This window comes from Furipterus horrens, unplaced genomic scaffold, assembly GCF_987537825.1.
Source record: "Furipterus horrens unplaced genomic scaffold, mFurHor1.1.pri manual_scaffold_8, whole genome shotgun sequence".
In the NCBI taxonomy this organism is placed as follows: Eukaryota; Metazoa; Chordata; class Mammalia; order Chiroptera; family Furipteridae; genus Furipterus; species Furipterus horrens.
In genome coordinates, this window is record NW_028327178.1 from 88,257,757 (window position 1) to 88,273,021 (window position 15,265).

Below are 15,265 nucleotides of genomic sequence, written 5' to 3' on the forward strand. Positions count from 1 at the left end.
AGTTACGATGGGGACAGTGAGGAGTGGCAGACATGTATGTCACCAATGGACTCTGTAAACCTCTCAGGGACTGTCCACTGATTAGTGCCCAGAACAAGGATATAGGGGCTCTGACCCCAGGACACTTGAAATGAAGACAAGGACATGGCTGGCCCGAGGGCACATGAAGGGAATCCTACACTGGGGCACAGTGGGCAGTTGGAGGAAGGCTCTGAGCTGCAGAAACATGAGCTCAAGTCAATGCCCCTAGTTGTGTGACCTTGAGTAAGTCATTTAAACCTCCACACACTGGCTTCCTCTTGTGTCACTGAGGCCAAGGATAATCTTTACTATGTTGAATAGCTCTGAGGATAACTCAGTAACTAACCAACCAACCTCTAACTCACTCTCATTCTTTCTAAAAGTATTTCCTGAATGCCTACTATGTGCTAGGCTGTGTGCCAGGGCCTGAAGCTGCATTGTCATGGTTTCCAGCAGCTGAGACTGAGAGTGAGGGCCACAAAGCTCATCTCCTTCAACACCGCCATGAGTAAGCAGAAAGGCCCAGAGAAAGGCCCAGAGAGAGGCACTGACAAGTCCAAGGTCACCCAGCAAGTCTGTGACAGAGCCCAAGATCTGTCCACACATCCTGTCTCCAAGTGCAGTGCTCATCCTATAAAAACAAGGCATCAGTGACATCAAAGTGACACCCTGACAGGGCCCAGGACTTCTTTAGTGCTCCCTGTTCCCTTGGAGGATGCATGGAGGAAAGAAATGGCCTCTATTCTAATCCACTCAAAGGGTCTGCTATGTAGAAAGTATAGCCATGCTAATGACAGGTGATGGAACCTTCCACAGTGGCACGGAAACACAAACTAGGTGCTACCATTGAAGAAAGAAGAGAGTGACATGACAATACATTGGGAGGGGGCTGAGAAAATGACGCCCTGACACCTTTTACTGTCCCAAGAGAGAGGCAGCATTACCATCATTGTAATGAGCATGCACTCGGGCCTAGAAATACTCTTTGGAAAACTGTCCTACAGAGATAGCTGCACATGTAACAGAATATGTACAAGCACATGTATTGCAGCTGTGGTTCTACTTGAGAAAGGCCACACACATCCTGAAGTCCCGCCCCTTCCCTGTGGGGCAGGCTCGCAATGGCAGCCAGGGAGACCAGGCAGAGCTTAGAGAGAGCAAAGGGGAGAGGGGGGCTGACAGACGTTGAACCTGTGCAGGGACTGTTGGGTGAAGAAAGTCAAGAAGCAGGACACTGTGAACACATGGTCTTCATCCCTCCCTCTTTCTTTCTTTAATGTATATTTATATCAGATCAATAAAGATTTGTACTAGCCTTTACCAGTGGTGACTATGGAGTATGGGATTTAGGGAAGGGGAGCTCATTTCAAAATTCTACTTTTTATCTATAGACTTCCAGGTTACTTTATAATAAGCATGTATAAATACTTATAACATTAAAAAATGTTAAATAGAGCTGGGTCAGTTGGAGTGGAGGCCTCACCAGAGGATCCCTCTGTGCTCTGGTCCTTCCGTTGAGCAGAGGCCTCCAGGGTGAGGTTTCTGGTGACGGCCGGCTGCCCGTCGTGCTCCACCAGACATGTGAGCACCACATCCTCCCTGCGGGCAGATAGATTCACCAGGATCCAGCTCCTCCAGTTGAAGGTCCCAGCCTTGTTCTCTAGGTGGGATGAGGCCGTTTCTGTTCGGGACATGTTTCCGTTCTTCAACCAGGTCAGCTGTAGGTGCTGGGGGTAGAAGTTCTTCACCTGGCAGGTGACATTCACCTGGTTCTCTGACACCATGTGTTGGGTGACCTCCAAGGTGGGTGGAACTGAAACAGCACAGGGCAAAAGCTCTGACCTCATGGAACACACAGATCACAGAGGAGGGCCCATAACTTAGGCCCCCCATTACAGCAGGGGGTCATTCAGGACAGTGGGAGGTGTGCAGCAGGTGCTCAGAACTCAGGGTTCTCTTTGCATAGGAATAAATCACTGAGCACATTGTGCTGCACACAGTAGGTGCTCAAGAGCAGGTAGCTCCTATTGGGGTAATGTGAGTGAAATCAACAAGTACAGACCAGTGACTGTAGCAAAATTAATGAATACACCAAGCGCATAGTGGCTTGTCTTATAGTAGGTGCTTGGTTTTTGGAGTTGCTATTGGGAAAGGAGATGAAACTACCAAGTACAGTGGTAGGTGTTCACCTGGCAGCTGCCATTAAACAGTGGTGAGTGACAGGCACATCCGGGTGCCTGGTAATAGGAAGGATGTTCAGGAATTAGATTCCAGGAAACCAAACTCTGGAGCAAAGAGCTGGAGGAGGAACAGGGCAGGAGCTGGGTGTGGGCTCGGGCTGACTGTGAGGGACGTCTACCTCGGATGGTCTCAGACAGGTTGGCAGTCTGACGAAGAGGAGGGCTCCCCTGCAGGGTGACATGGTCCACCTGGCAGATGACCTGGGAGCGAACATCCCTCGGGGCCAGTACCACCTTGGCTGTGCTGGAGATGCTGTAGGAAGGGCTGTCTCCCGCTGGGTCCACGGTGGTCTGGGAGGCCGAGAGCACATTCCCATCTTTGAACCATTTCAGGGTGATGTCCCTGGGGGAGAAGCCGTGGGACTTGCAGGTGAAGTTCACTGTTTGCCCAGGTGTGGCCCTCCTCGTGGGGGCTGATACCACAGGGGGAGAGGGTTTGGCTTTAAAAGGAGCAAATAAACAATGAACATGATTGTGATCATCAACACTAATGACAAGCATATGAATCTATAATGATTCTTCTCATATAGTGTTATTCTTTTATCCTTCTAGTAATGCTGGGAGGACGTGTCATCGTCCTCATCTTACGGAGGAGGACATCCGGGTGCCCAGAGTTGAACTCTGAGTGAGCGGCAGCGCTGACAAGCAACTCCAGGCCTGAGCTCAAAGTCCACCTTCTTTCCTCCCCAGGTGATTTCCCACCTGTCTGGGCACAGGAGCAACATTACTGGGTGGTCTCACTCCTTGTAGTATTAACTGTCCCAGCTGGCCTTCCCTGGAAACCTTCCCAACCTCAGAGAGTGTTCACAGAAGTAAAGGCAGGGAAGCAGTGGGTAGCGGGACCCCCATGAGGGTGGGCCCAGGCAGGCAGCCGAGGAGAGGGGAGGCGGGGGCACACCCCAGTCCCATCTGTGAAATGGGACAGCAGGCATTTCCCCTCCTGGGCTGCGGGAGGGTTAAGTCAGGCCACGGAAGCTGTTTTGCTTTGAGTAAATCAGAAGATATGTCACAAAAATAAATAAGCACAAATCTATTTTGAACCTGGACTGAATTGATACCTGGAGATATCCCTTCAGGTATTTATTAGTTTTTTTTTTCATAGTTTTCATTATTTCTACATATATTCCAGTAGGATCTAATCTCTGCCAAACTTTGAATTTGAAAGGGAAGGGGTGATGGGATATTTTTCTGAATTAGGGCTCCTCTCTTGGGTCAATTCTGTGTTGAAAATGAAGTTCACTGACTGCTGAGAAAGCCAATACAGTTAATTTTATTTATTTATTTATTAAACTTACTGGGGTGACACTGGTTCATAAAATTATATAGGTTTCAGGTGTACAATTTTATACTACATCATCTGTATATTGTGTGTTCACCACCCCAGGTCTGGTCTCCTTCATCACCATCTATCCCCTCTTTACCCTCTTCTACCTTCCCCACCCCCCTTTCTTCATGGTAATCACCAGGCTATTGTCTGTGTCTATAAATTTTATTTTTATCTTGCTTAATCCCTTCACCATTTTCACCAAGCCCCACCACTTAGTCGCTATCCAATGAGAAGAGACACAGACACAGGCCTACAAGCAGGCGGGACAACCCTGTGTCCTGAAAGCATCCACCCAGCAGTGAATCAAAAGCAAGAGCAGTTTCTCCTGTAGAAAGATTCTGCAGGCTGTAGCGAAATTGTTACTTATGACCCAACACCTCCTCTAACAGGTGGGCAGACAGCAAATATTAGCAAGTGTTTGCATCTGGAAATATCTACCTTGCTTCCTAAAACTCATCAAACATGTTGAGGACACAGATAAGGGAGGTCACCTGAACTGGTCAAGTCATAAAAATACCAGCTGCTGCCTGCCCCGCGGGCGCTGTGGGCAGTCACCATGGATGGAGAGCCTCCTGGGCTGTGGACGGTGGGCTGGTCCCTCTGTGCCCCTCGGCTGCTCATCCCCCCACCACCCTGCAGGCAGCCCTGTGTGGGCTCACTTATGGGATGAGGCTGAGAGAGGAACCCGGCTGGTCAGGGGCACACAGGGAGCAAAAGGCGGAGCTCATCTCACTGTGCTCAGGGTTAATTGTAGCATCTCTGCTCTTTGTCCTTACGCCTCAGTGTCTGTTTCTGTACAAAGTGGGTCAAAACACCACCCTAGTGAGGGGAGTGAGGATGCACATAACACACAGAGCCTGGCATACAGCAGGTGCTTAATAAATAACACCATGACTCTTATCATACACCTGGTCTTTCTAGTTCTGGAAGTACCAGTCCTTTGGCAGTAAAAGGGCAAAACAAAAGCATAGTGGAAACACCAAGAAGAGTCTCAAGTCCTGCTCCCCGCAGCTGCTGTGCGAAAACCCAGACGAGGAAAGCAGAGAAACCACCAAATTATGGTTCTCTCCCTCTTTTTTAAATGCTCCCCTCAGGAAACAAGTTTGGCAAATTGACTTTCAAAACACACAGGAGGTCTAAGGTCTTTCCCTGCAGATTAGCTCTTTACAGAAGCCAGAAGTATTCTGAAACAGGAAGGGCAGATTTCGGCAGTGACATGATGGTGTGTTTCGGCAGGAAGGGCTCTGGGGCTGAGCAGCAAGGATTTGCGGGGATCCCAGAGCCTGCTTAGACACACAGGCATTTAAAGATGGGAAGGTGTCCCCAGCAGTGGAGCTTGGATCTGAACAGGGTGTCTGGGCTGCCCCTCCCCAGGGCTGGAGAGAGCAGGGTGCCACTCTCAGCCCAGGCCTGCTCCTTGGGAGGGTGTCCCTGCCACCCCAGCTGGGCTCCTTCTCTTGGGTCTCTGATGAGCTGTCCCTGGCATGTGCTATTCTGAAGCACCTGCATCACCCAAAGGTGTTGTCCTCACAGCCCAGCAGCAGGGGAGCCACCCTCATCAGGCAGAAATGTGCAAGGTTTCCTCTGGGACCTCAGAGAACATCAAGCGCAGGGCCTTCTGCGTCAAGACAGTGAGAACATCCAGCTGCCAGGCCCACATCTGAGCATAAATCGGAATTCCTAGGGTGGAGCCAGGGTCCAGGGACCTTTTCAAAGTTTCCCAGGAATTCCAATGAGCAGTCAAGGCTGAAAGGCACTGAACCCCTCCTCCAACCCCATTTATACTTGAGGCCTGGAGGGAACGTGACCCGTCCCAGGCCCTATGGCTTTGGCACGTCTTAGCTCCTGTTCATCGAACATTTACCACGTGCCAGGCACCGCTGTAAGCACGTCGCATGTGTTCACGCACTCAGTACTTGTGGCTGCTCTGTGAGGACAGTGCTGTCACTGACAGGCAAGGACACTGAGGCACAGGGTGGGGAGTGATGTGTCAGAGGTCACAGAGCCAGGAAGGGGCAGACTGGGGTGTGAGCCCAGGCAGGGGGCTCGGCCCACGTTCTCACCCGCTGGGCACAGACAGTACCACCCGGAGCTGTCACATCTGGGGCTCTCTAGGCACCCTTGCCTGTCCTCACAGACCCCTGATGGGGAGCTGGGATTGTCTCCATTCACAGACGGGGAAACTGAGGACTCCAGGGAGTCTGAGACTTGCCCAGGAGCACCCAGCAGTGGGAGGACACCTTCGCTCACTGAGAGTCTGCTCTCTCTCCAGGCTTACCTGTCTGTAGACATTGGTGGGATCATCCACTGTCTGCAGGTGAGGAAACTGAGGCCCAGCAAAAGAAACTGGGCCTCACTGTGAAGTAACACCTCTATCTGGGGGTGCTACTCTGTGCTGGGAGACTCAGACAGAGCACCTCCAATCCTTCAGTTCCCCTAAAAAGAGCCCATGATTATCACCATCTTACAGATGAGCAAAGTGAGGCCGAGAGAAAGGAAGGGGCTGTCTCCTCACCTCCCACTGTGTCCTGCAGAGAACTTCCTGTGAACCCCAAGCTTCATGTCCACCAAGAGAACAAGTGCCCCACCTGCAGGAGCCCGACACTGACCACCTCTCAGTTCCCTCTGAGATTCTTGACTAAAAGCAATTACAGGGAGGAGTCACCTCTGAGTGCCCAGGCCTGGGGACCCTGTACCAATAAGCTGAAGAGGTGGGCCCCTGACAACTGGGGCTAGAACATGAACTCTTGCTCCCCTGGGGCCCAGTCCCTCATCCTCAGTCTGCAGATCTGGGATTGCTATGCGTGGTATACAATGCAGTGGCCCCTCTCTGCTCTGTCCAGGCCACTGTCCCCACACTGCTCCTGTAGGTGCTCAGTTAAGACAAGACACCACAACAATAGAGGGGAAAGCATCCGGATGCTTTTATACGCTGAGCCACACATAGGAACAGAGTCAGCACATCATGGGACATTTGTGTGCCTGTCTGATCTGGGCTGTAAGGCTATCTCCACATCCCCACATAGGACGTCCTTTTTCATGCTGACTGCTAACAAGATTATAAGGAGAGCATTGCAGTTTCTTCCACACTTTGACAAGCACACAGGTGTTGCTGACAGTAGGGGCTGCTTGGGGTTCAACTCTTGTCTCCTCACCCTGCTCAGGTTGGGTCTCTCTCTGAGCCTCAGTGTCCTCATCTGCCAAAGGGGCAACAGAGGGCCCCTCCCTCACAGCACTGGTTATAAAGTAAATGCCAGGAGGAAGACATGCTCCCTGCTCCCCACTCCCAGCTCCCCGCTTTCTCATGCAGGGCGTCCTCTGGGCAGGCAGCTTGGGGAAGAGGAGCGAGCACTCTACCACGAGGCAGCAGACCTAAGATAAAGCCACTCACCATCTGTGATTTCCTAGGCAAGTGACACACCATTGGGAACTTTTTTAACATCTGAAAATCTGGGATAAAGCCACCTTTCCTGCCTATGTCTAGGGGTTGTGGGGAGACTCTATTGCTACCACATCGAAGAAGGAAAGTTGGCAATATCCACACAAATTTAAATGCACATGTACTCTGACCCAGCAATGCCACTTGAATAGAGTGACATATGGACAGGTTATCCCCTGCATCTCTGTTTTAATAGCCCAAGATCTGGAACAGATTATATCCCTCAACAGAAGACTGTCACTGAACGATGCTGTCTCCATAGGCTGGAGGGTTAGGCAGCTGTAGAACAAGGCACGGCTCCAGGTGCTGATGTGGATCCTTGATCTAGGCTGATGAGGCTGAGCGTGGAAGAAGTTTTCAATCACCTCATGCCTCAAGGTCTGAATGGGAGGGGCATCTGAATCTTGGGAAACTAATGAAAAGGAGAAATGCTGATTCCATGTTCAATGGTTTGTTTTAATGAGTTTTTATGGTGTGTTTGCATACACCAGACTCTTTGATGGAAAGACTGTCCAAAGTCAGGGCAAGAAGTCGCTGGGCTGGAATCAGATAAGGTTCTGGAATGATTCCCTCAGTCATTGGCCATGTGACTGTCGGCAAGGCCTCTGTCGCCTGTTAGGCTCAAGTTCCCATCTGTGCCTGAGAGGTCAGGCTGGATGGTCTAAAGGTCCTTTGTGTATAGACATTCCAGGATTCGGGATCCTGAACCTCTGGCAGAAAACCCTAAGTAAGCATTTTTGCTGCCTAAATGGGGTGACCCCAAAGTCACCCACATGGGAAACCTCCTCCCAGAGTGAGGGACAGTCTGAGGAAACTCTGCTCAGAGCCTAAGTGACTGTGTGACTGGGTCCCTGAAATATCGGGGGTTTCTCAGACAGACCCACAGTGACTGCCCAACTTCTGGGCACCTCCCCCCACTAGCGCTGTCAGAGGAAACAGGGCGTCTGTGCCTCTTAGGAGTTTCTTCTCATGTGATGCTTCTGAGGATGGAACATGTTCCCTCCCTGCCCAGCATGGTTTCTCCCAACTGGAGGGAAGAGAACGAAGCTTCATGGGAGAAGAGCCTTTGCCTGCTTAGTTCACTGCAGCTCCCACAGCACCCAGAGCAGAGCCTGGCTCACAGTGGGTGCTCAGTAAGTGTAAGGGGGAGACTCGGCCACATTGAGGGGAGTATTCTCTAGAGGCAGGGGTGAGGTCTGTCCTTGTGACAGGCAAGTCACTCAGACCTTCTGTTCCCTCTTCCCTGGAACCAAAGGGCTGGACAGGATTGGAAAAGACAAGGACTTGGGAGTCAGTCATACGTGAGTTCCAGACTTTTCCCACCATTTCCCAGCCTTGGGGCCTAAGCCTCAACTTCCCTGATCTGCAGAAGGGTGAAATCAGACCCTGAATCAGGTCATGACTATAAGCACCCACCACTACACCTGATTGCTAGTGCTGATCAAAGAACAAAGGTCATTCTTATGGACCTGTTGTCACACACCAGGGACAAAGGATCCCGCCCTGTACTCACCGCTCACGGTGAGCTGAGTGCCTGATCCAGACCTGACCTCTGTGTCAGGGGTTCCTCTGCGGAACTTCACACAGTAGTAGGTACCGGTGTCCGCTGGGGTGATGTTACTGATGCGGATGGAAAAGTCCGTGTTGTTTCTCTTCGTGGTGTCTGCAACACTTGTTACTCGGGGGAAGTGGCCTCCTTCTCTGAAACTGAAGATTAACTCCCGGCCTGGCCTTGTCCCCCTGAACCACATGACAGGCCCCACGGGGAACAGGGAGGTCACGGTGCAGCTCAGAGTGGCCGTCTCCCCGGCTGCCACTGCCACCGACTTCTCAGGCTGGATAACCTGCACCTGCTCGTCACCTGCCCCTCCTGGAGGGAAACACAAAGCAGTTGTTTATTCATCCACGTGTGAGCGTGTAGGTTTTGTCACATGTTTATCAACAACAGCTTTCATTGATTTAGTGCACACCCTGAGCGGGCCTTGAGCTCAGCACATTGCATGTGTGACACATATAGCCTTCATAATGAACTCGTAATGTGAGGGCCTATTACAAATGAGGAAACTGAGGCCCAGAGAGGTTAAGTTATACGGCTGAGGGTGGCTTTGAGCTCCTGAGCCCTCCTTGGAAGTGTCACGTCTGAGCTGGGCTCTGAATTCAAATCTGAATTCAGCAGGAAGAAAGGGGCACAGTGTTTCCGACAGAAGAAACAGCATGGACAGATGCTCAGAGGTGGGTGGCAGCATGGTGTGTGAGGAGCTCCCTAAAGGTTTAGACTCTGTTTCAGGCCTGGCCCAGGAAGCAGACCCCCAGCATGGAAGCCAGACTCAGCAGCTGGGGCTCCTGTAGGCTGTGAAGTAGTGAAGCAGGAGGACCTGGGTTTGGCTCAGGGCTTACTACTGTGTGACCCTGGCCATCACTAGAGCCACCAAGAAGATCCAACCGGGACTCCTGTGAGTGTGCTTGGTACTGCCAAGTGCCACATCCCTTTACTGTCCTCTCAGCCTTATGTCTTCATCTATCAGGACCCCATTTCAATGAATCTCTGGTAGGACCAACCAACAAGCCTGGGCCAGGACAGTGTCAAAGGAAGCATCTGGTCTTTGAAGCCACCTGACCTGGTTTGAAACCTGGCTCCCTTTGTATTTACATGTAACCTAGTTTATCCTTTGGTTTTGAGTCTCAGTTTCCTTATCTACAAGATGGCAGACACACTTAGTTCTCTGGTCTAAATCACTTAGTACCAAGCTGGGCACAGGGGAAGCTACTGTCATTACACAACGAATGAATGAGGGAGGGAGGGTCTGTGGCTGAAACTTCACTTCCACCAACCCTCGCTGATGCTGATGCTCCTGCAGGCCTGTGCTGGTGCTGAGGACACACGGGAGAGGGACTGCGTCGGGCCTCAAGGCTTCCAGACTGGGCAGGTGGAAGGAGCCTTAGAGGTTGGTAGTGGGGAGGGGCCTGCGCCCCAAATGGAGATGGGGGGCGGGGAGGGCATATCGAGAGGATGAACAGGCAGGTAAAGATGCTGTGAGATGTGCTGCAGGGGCTCAAAGCTAGTTGGAGTGAGGGCCCTGATGCTGAAGAAGGTGCGGGGTGGGGAGAAGGGACAGATCATAAAGACCTTGGCCGGGGGGTGAGAGAGAGAGAGAGATCTCTTTTTCCAGAGATAGTCAGAGGGAGACAGTGGGGGTGGGGAGAGAATAAGAACAATGGAGACATGGAATGGTGGCAGCCTGTTATAGGTGCAGAAAGGCCATCTGGTTTCTGCCTGGGTGACCTTGACCATCCTGACCTAGGCTTCCTAGGCCTTCAGACAGGGTTGCAGCTGATGCTCTGGCTCTGGCTGGGCAGAAGGGAGACCTTGTGTATTTGCCCTCCAGCCAGTGGCCTGGGACCACCCCGCTGGTAGGGGCAGGGCATCCGATGGACTTCATCTGTCCTCACTGAGTCACTGAGGCAGCCAGGCCTTTAAGGTGCAGGGAAGAAACCAGAGTCCGATGAGGATGTGGGCTTAGGGTCTAGCTGGTGGCCAGGTGTGTGCGAGGCCCACAGAGGAGGCCCCAGAGACATCTGGGCAGCACCGGCAGCTGCCAACAGCACCCAGCCAGGAACATTCCCAGTGGTCTGCGCTCCAGCTGGAGACTGGATGAGCTGGAAATGCTGCCTGGAGCCAGCACAGGCCGGGCCCAGCAGGCCTGGGAGAGCCAGGGCCCTGCAGCCAGCTCAGTCCCCGCCCTCCCGGCGCCGCCACTCCACCTTCTGGAAAGCAGCGTCCGCCACCCACCCCTCATGATGATTAGGGGACCATGACACAGTCGGACACAGGTGTCTGCTGCAGAGATGCTGGTTCAGTTGTAGTTTCTGTTCCCATTATGATCACAGATACGCACTTGATGTCCTCTGGATTGTCTTGTCCCCCAAGCACGATGCAGGATCCACAAGGGACCCTTTCCCAGCCCCTGCCTACAACAGTGTCTGACACACACCAGGCCCTCAATAAAAACATGTTGAATGCACACACGCATGAGTGAGCGAAGGAGGGCTTTTACTTGCTCCCAGGCAAGGCCTCTTTCCTTGTCTGTTAACAGAGCTGCGGCAGGCGAGCTGGAGCCTGGGACTGTGCCTGGCCCGCAGAAGGCGCCTGTAAAGCACGGCAGTTATTATTATCTTTATCAACACCACCACCACGAGGGGCTGTGAGTCAGCAGTTGTGAGCAGGAGAGGAGGCTGCAGAGCCAGGCGTGTGGCGTGTCTCAGCAGGGCTATTCTGGAGGTGCCACCGGACGCCTGCCATCACACCCGGGCAGGTGACAGTAAAATCTGGAGCTGCATAGGGCTGCCCCTCCCCCCCTTTACGTTCTCTCCACCAACTGCAGCCAGATTTAGGTGGATTAATTAATTAGCTAGTGTTTATAAAGCGTTTGAAGAATTTCAAAAGTGCGACATAAGTGCCAAATATTATTTTAATCTGTGCATGTGTGTGTTTTTTGCAACAGAGAGTTTTTTTCCTGCCTGCTTGCTTTTCTTTTTCCCTGCAGGTTCTGTTCTGGGAACCGGGCTTGTTAAAACTCACTCCTGCGGTTCGGGGCCTGGGGTCATCATGCTGGTCACAAAACCATTTCCTGCTCTCTCCTGCACTCCTGGCAGAGAGCGGGTGGTCCAGGGGCCTGAACAGCTGCCTCCGGGAGAGGACGGTGGCTGGGCGGACATTCTCACATGCTGCTGGTGGGAGTGGAAACTGGAATATTCTTTTGGGAGAGCAGTTTGGTAGCATGTACCAAAGGTGTGAAAGCTATCTGAACTGGGGTTCCTGTATAATGATCTTGAAAAGGTTGGGAAAAAACTCAAATGGGCAATGGTAGGGAATGGTTAGGTGAATCACGGCCTCTCCCCTAGCTGGAATTACAGGCAGCCATAAAAGGCGATCATAATGAAAATTGTGGTAATCTGGAAATTTTTGAATGGCAGAATTTTAAATGATGTGATTATGCAAATAAAACCTGTTCATTGCAAAGCATTTATAGAAAAAAAAGTATAAAAACAAATTAATGATCTCACAGAATATCATAAAAGACAACTGAGATCAACATTTTAATGTAGTTAGAATGTGTGAATAAAAACAATGTAAAATTATACTCAGACAACTAAGACTATCTACTAACATTTTGCTTCATTCATTTGGTTCTGATGAAAATTAAAAATTTGATCTACCCTAATGTCCAAGAAAAGGAGACTGGTTGATCCAAGATGTTGAACCGACATGACAACCAGGTCTACTGCCATGAAAATGATGGTGTGGAATTACAATTATTGACACAGAGATACGTTAGGAATTCACAGTCATTTACTGAGTGACATTTTCAGTGTGATCCCAGACTTCTAGTTTTTAAAAAAATGGTATATGATATTAAAGATTAGCAGCGATTAATTGTGGGTAGTAGATTTACAAGAGATTTTATTTTTATGTTTTCTGTTTGCATTACTTGTGCAATAAAAAGAAGGAAAAACTATGCTTTCACTATGCTGCGCTCATGACTTCATCAAGTCAAATAAAACTATATATAAATAAACAGCTGCAAGGTTATACAAAGCTATAAAACACAACTCTCTTTGGATCATGAATCTAAAGCTGATGGGTTTTTTTTTTTTCCCCTTCTATTTTAGGGAGTTTTCAGATTTTCTAAACTGAATGAATATTAAAGAATATTTACAGTATCTCATTCTGTAATAAGCAAAATCTACACACATAGCATGTATACTACATACAGGGTGGGGCAAAAGTAGGTTTACAGTTGTGAGTATGGGAAACAGAGCTTATTTCTTGAATTATTATTATTGTATTATTTTCCATATGAATAACAGTAAATGTACTTCTGCCTGCCCTGTAGGTATTTATTATCTGAACGACCCTCTCTTCCAAGAAGTTTGTCTGTTTTGCTCACTGCTGTTTTCCTCAGCTCCTGATACAGTGCTTGGCACAGAGCAGATGCTCAATAAACATTTGCAGACTGACTGACCGGTTGTCCAGAGAAGGACGTCTAGAATGATGAACACCATATGCTGAGCTGTGTTACATCTGGGAAGTAGGAACGGGGTGTGCACATTTCCTTTCTCCTCTATAGTAAACCATAGATTGAAGCCCCCCCCCGCCCCCCCCCCCCGGTCTGTCTCTCCCTCGCTCTCGCAGTGAACATTCACTGCTTTGGGGGAAAAATTAAGGTGAAGAAAGAAAACCTATGAGTAAGTTTTCTGATGAAAGCAGTCAGCACAGGGGTGGTGTTTGCCCTGTGCATTTGCTGTGCGAGGAACTCATTGTCTACAGGACGCGGGCGCCCGCAGCAGAGGCGGTCAGTGATGAATTACTGGGCTCCACTGTGCGCCAGGTCCTGAGCTAAGGGAGGGCCGTGGAACGGCTCTGTCCTTGGCCTGGCGGAGCTTGCTCACGAGCAGAGAAGATAGAATTTAAAGAAATAAATCGAGGGATTACTTTTGGAATGAACCGCAACCCCTAAGACAAGTGACTCCTGCTGGCAGCTCTGACCCCATCCCAGCGACCTGCGGCTCCCAGCACCCCAGTCTCCTCTGTCCTCCACAAACAGGCCAAGGAGGGTGTGAGGGATGAAGTCAGATGGGGCTGAGAACTGACCATCAGGCTTGGGGATATTTTTTTTTTCCATGTTCATGTGTGGCTTTCAAGATTAAGAAAAAATGGAAACAATTTTCATTAGAAGTGAAAAAATAAGCATGGATGCTCTGCTAATGGGAAAAACACATCAAATTAGAACTGACACTTGCTGCAAATGAAACAGGGCCACCGTGATCCCTGGGTGTGATTCCTGCAGAAGCCTGCCTCATCGGGGCAGAGAACAAAGCTGAAACGCACATTTCCCAAAAGCCAGCCTTGCCCAGACCAGTGCCCACTGCCACTTGCATGGGAGGCTGCCCATCCCCGAGAAGCAGGGCCTCCCACCAGTTTTCCCCAAACATAAGGAGCCCAGGGCCTGGGGGTGGTATGGCTGGAGTTCTGGCTGTGCCTGGGGCTCATTATCCCAAGGTGGCTCGAATGACACCCCAGCCCGCACAGCAGGGTAGCCTGACACCCACTTCCCTGACTACAATCACGAGCATTATTGACCATCCCGGGGGGCTGCTGGGTTATCAGCCCACAAGCACGGCAGCACCTCATAGGTGCTGCCTTTGGCATGTTCTGGGCTGTGATCTGATGGCTGTGTGTGTGTGTGTGTGTGTGTGTGGTAGAGTAGTGTAGCTGAGAGTACACACATGGGAGTAAAAGAGAGCAGCCGATGGAGAGTGGACACATGCCTGAGGATGCCAAGTGCAAGTACTCACACACACATGCATGGGTGGCCCTGGGGCGGTACACACGTTAGCGTGTGCATAAGATGATGTGTGTGTGAAGGAACGTGACACCACAGCTCAGAGGGTGTTTGAATGGGGACCAGCGAACAGGAGCACAAGGGGCGTGACCTGTGTGCATGAGCATATGAATCCCGGGTGGCCTGGGTGTGTGAGCATGTCAGTAGCGTGAGGGGGTGTGCCTGGGAAGGGTGTGAGCAGGTGCCTGGGAAGGGTGTGAGCACAGTAGTGCATGTGAATGCGCCTGCAGGCAGGGGAGTACAGGAGAGACAAGCCCGTGAGTGGGATGTGCACACGAGTGTGTGTGGAGGGTGTGCACAGGGAAAGCACGTGTGCATTGGGAATGGTGTATAAGTGAGTGTGAATGGGAGGGTGTGTGCTGACACGGTGCTGGGGAGCAGGGACAACAGCATGTGAGGGGACCACTGCCTGTGTACTCCCTATGTGTCACGTGCCCAGCTGTGAACGTGCCTGCCATGTGTGTTTCCACGCACAAGGGTGTAGAAAGAAGGAGGGTGAGAGAGACGCTTCCTTCAGATCTGTCCGGTGGCAAGGCCGTGTGTGCGCCTGGCACGGGTTCCTGCCTTGAGAGGACGCTCAAACCTTTATTGACACCTTACTCTGTGTGGCCACAGGGCACAGGGCTGAGAGGCCAGCCTGGAACTGCCCTGCTGGAGCTCAGACTCTGGGTGGGGGACAGATGATCTGTGGGCTGATTCATGGAGGGGCTGCATGGGTGGGTGGCTGTGTGGACTCTGTAGTTCCCAATGGAGCTCAGGGCTCCGAAGCAGGTGAATCAGGGCTCTGACAGCCGTAGCTAGGCACTGAGTTTTCTCTGGACTCAGACTGATTCAT

General features: G+C 51.0%; 1 protein-coding gene across 1 annotated transcript in view; it reads right to left on the reverse strand.

Annotated features, from left to right (window-relative positions):
• Positions 1-15,265, reverse strand: part of LOC150003340 (tyrosine-protein phosphatase non-receptor type substrate 1-like) — a 42,236-nt gene that overhangs the window by 14,814 nt on the left and 12,157 nt on the right. Inside the window, exons 4-6 of the mRNA XM_090286147.1 lie at positions 8,541-8,897; positions 2,381-2,701; positions 1,505-1,834 (exon numbers count right to left, since the gene is read on the reverse strand). Coding sequence (XP_090142273.1) covers positions 1,505-1,834; positions 2,381-2,701; positions 8,541-8,897 — 1,008 coding nt within the window. The remainder of the gene's footprint in view (positions 1-1,504; positions 1,835-2,380; positions 2,702-8,540; positions 8,898-15,265) is intronic.